The sequence below is a fragment of the Myzus persicae genome, unplaced genomic scaffold, assembly GCF_001856785.1.
Source record: "Myzus persicae strain clone G006 unplaced genomic scaffold, MPER_G0061.0, whole genome shotgun sequence".
NCBI lineage: Eukaryota > Metazoa > Arthropoda > Insecta > Hemiptera > Aphididae > Myzus > Myzus persicae.
In genome coordinates, this window is record NW_019102293.1 from 1 (window position 1) to 2970 (window position 2970).

Genomic DNA, 2970 nt, shown 5'->3' on the forward strand with positions numbered 1-2970 from the left:
GAAAGCTTCCTTTACCAATCACCCTGAATATATTATATTTGAAATCATAAATAATCAAAGATTAAATCATACCTTCATCAACGTTAACATTAAATAGAGGGGGATTATCAAGAATTGAAAAACTTCTAAAATTTTTTTTCAGACTTAATCTATTGTTTTTTTCATGGATTTCATTACATGAGATTTCCTCGCTGCTTGAATTCAGTTTTTTATGTCTGATTTTTCTGGATTCCTTATCATCATTAGCAGAGGATAGTTCGGATGTTTCTTCAGCACGTTTAGCCTTTCTTCTGGCTTCAGACAAAGTATCTAAATAATAATTTTTTTTAATAAATAGTAATAATATTAACAGAATAATGTATTGTACTAACCAATATTTTTTGATAATATTCTTGCTTTGAAGAAATCAAATTCCAGATTGTTTGGATTATAACGACGTTCTATCATCTTTGTGTGGTTTTTTACAGTTCTGTTTGGCCAAGCACATACATTATTTTTATACCAAAAATTTGGTACACACTCCACTGTGTTATCATCGTCAAAACTCACTACTATCCACATTTTGCAAAATCTATAAATGTAATGTTTATGGAGTATGATACATAATTAAAAATGAGCTTATAATTTATAAAATCTAAAGAATAATAACTTACATAGGTAAATATCTTTTATATTATTATTTAATATTTACAAATAAATCATTTTTTATTAATTTACATATTATATACAATCATTAAATACTTTATTTACAATTAACAATTATGTGAATGTAGTATAGGCACAGATATTTTTTGATCATTCAATTTTAAAAGCATAATTTTTCTTTTAATTTCATCTAAATTAATTAATGTTAATTCATCTGACAAATTATCAACTTCATAAATATTAAAAATACTTGAATTAATAGGTGTTTCATAAAAAGGTTTTTTAGTAGAAAAAACATTTCCCAATATGACTATTTTGTCCATATCATTAACATTTACTATGTTTTTTATTTGATAAATATTTTCGTTTTTACACAACACATAACAGTCTGCAATATTATTGGTTTTTATTGTAAAATTGTCCAAGTATAAAGTTTTGTACTGAGATCCTGTTAAGTCTTCTAATAGTGGCCCTTCTGAATGTTGATTTTTACATATGGGAACATAAGTTTTGTTTTTATTATTATCATCTATATTACAATCTATTTTTTCATGGTGACGTTTAATTACTTGCTGAAGTGGCAACTCATGTTTTCTAACCATTTTCTTTAACGTCTTCATATAATTTTCGAACGGGAAAGCGCTTATATTGTCAAGAGGGCCAAAATGCTTAAAGTCATCAACTATATGTGTTAGAGCATGGACATTATGGGATACAAAGTGCTTACCATATAGCAATTCAAAGTTGACAACAAAATAATTTAGGAGTTCCTGAGCATAGTCTACGTAGTTAGTGAAGTCATTACTCAATAGTATTCTCATAGCAATGCTTAACGTCATAAAATGTTTATAGCAGTCTTCACTTAAATAGTTTTTAAAACATATTTGACCGGTATAAATTAATAACTGTCGTAGCTCAGTAGCTTTGAATCTGCATAGTTCATTTAAACCCCTGGGTTTTCGTGCAAACTCACAAGGTATGAATGGTTTTAATGATAACAGAAATGCAGATAATTCTTTACAAACCAAACTTGGCATTCGTACACTTAAAGGTCCCTTATCGATCCATAAACCAATCAACTTCTTCATAACCCCCAGACACGTCAAATGCATGTAATCCAATGCAAAATGTGTGACAATATTAATATTTGGTAGATTACACAAATTTGAAATGGACCTGCCAACATGATGCTCATCGTGTTTTCTTGTAATGTAATCATTGTGTGTTCGTTTGATTAAACTGGCAGATGTTAATGGAAAACAAGTTCGGCTTTGGAGATATTCCCCTTCTTCTGTACAACGTGTACAGGAGTCAAATCCTGTATGACCTTTTATTTTTAATACAAAAGATTTAGCAGGTGCATCAAGACAAAAACCATCTATTTGAACTTTAATTATAGTTGAATTTATATTAATTCCATTTAACAGCAATTCTCTAGCTTCTAAGATAAATTGTTCAAGATAATCATTTGAGCATTTTGGTTTTTCATGGCCCCAATAAATCCCAATAGGAAAGACATTATTTAAAGGACGTATATAGCCCAGAATTGGCCAAAGTTGACTTGAGCTGCTTTTTGAAATAGGCAGACCATCAATGCCAACAACTATTTTTACCAATTCTACATCATTTATTGATGTTAAATTAAAATGTCTTCTAATAGCCAAACTCAAACCAAAATGGTAGTAAACACCAGGATCAACCACAGTTAAGTTAGAAGTTTCATTTATCTTTCTAGTTCTTAATACACTCCGCGAATCCTTAGGAAGTTCAGATAAACCTGGTACTTTTTTTAGTAATATCAATAATTCGTTTAAAGCATTACGCGGGATGTTGAAGTTGATTGCCCAACCTGCCAATTCATGTTTTAGTGTTTCAATTAAGCTTGATATATTGTTAGAATTTAAAGGAGAATTAGGTGTAAAATCTAATGACAATGCTGGACATTCATCTACAGCCTATTAAAAGAAACGAAAAATAATATTATTTCTTAGATGCCTACCTAAATATTAAGTTATAGCACAAACAATTTTTAATTTTACCTGTTTTTAGAATAATTTAGTTCAAAATATTAGATAGGTAGGTAATGATTAAGGCTTAGATTTTAATGTACATATACTAGTAATTGTCTAGTATACTACTAAGATATGTATTTATACAACCAAAAAATGTACACAAATATGTGATAAAAACTCAAAATATATTGTTTAGTAATACAATATATCCATCAAAGTTGTTGGCTGATGAGTTATGGGTAAATTTACTTACATTGAAAAATTCTATTAGAAACTGGTAGATTTCAGTAGGCATCTTCGAAAATTAAAAAAA

At 28.6% G+C, this 2970-nt stretch overlaps 1 protein-coding gene across 1 annotated transcript; it reads right to left on the reverse strand.

Annotated features, from left to right (window-relative positions):
- Positions 1-72: 72 nt before the first annotated feature.
- Positions 73-584, reverse strand: LOC111031761 (the record flags this gene model as incomplete). Its single annotated transcript, XM_022311842.1, has 2 exons — positions 372-584; positions 73-309 (listed from the first exon to the last, which is right to left on the reverse strand). Coding segments are annotated over exons 1-2 (427 nt in total), but the record flags the coding sequence as incomplete, so codon positions are not given.
- Positions 585-2970: the final 2386 nt, after the last annotated feature.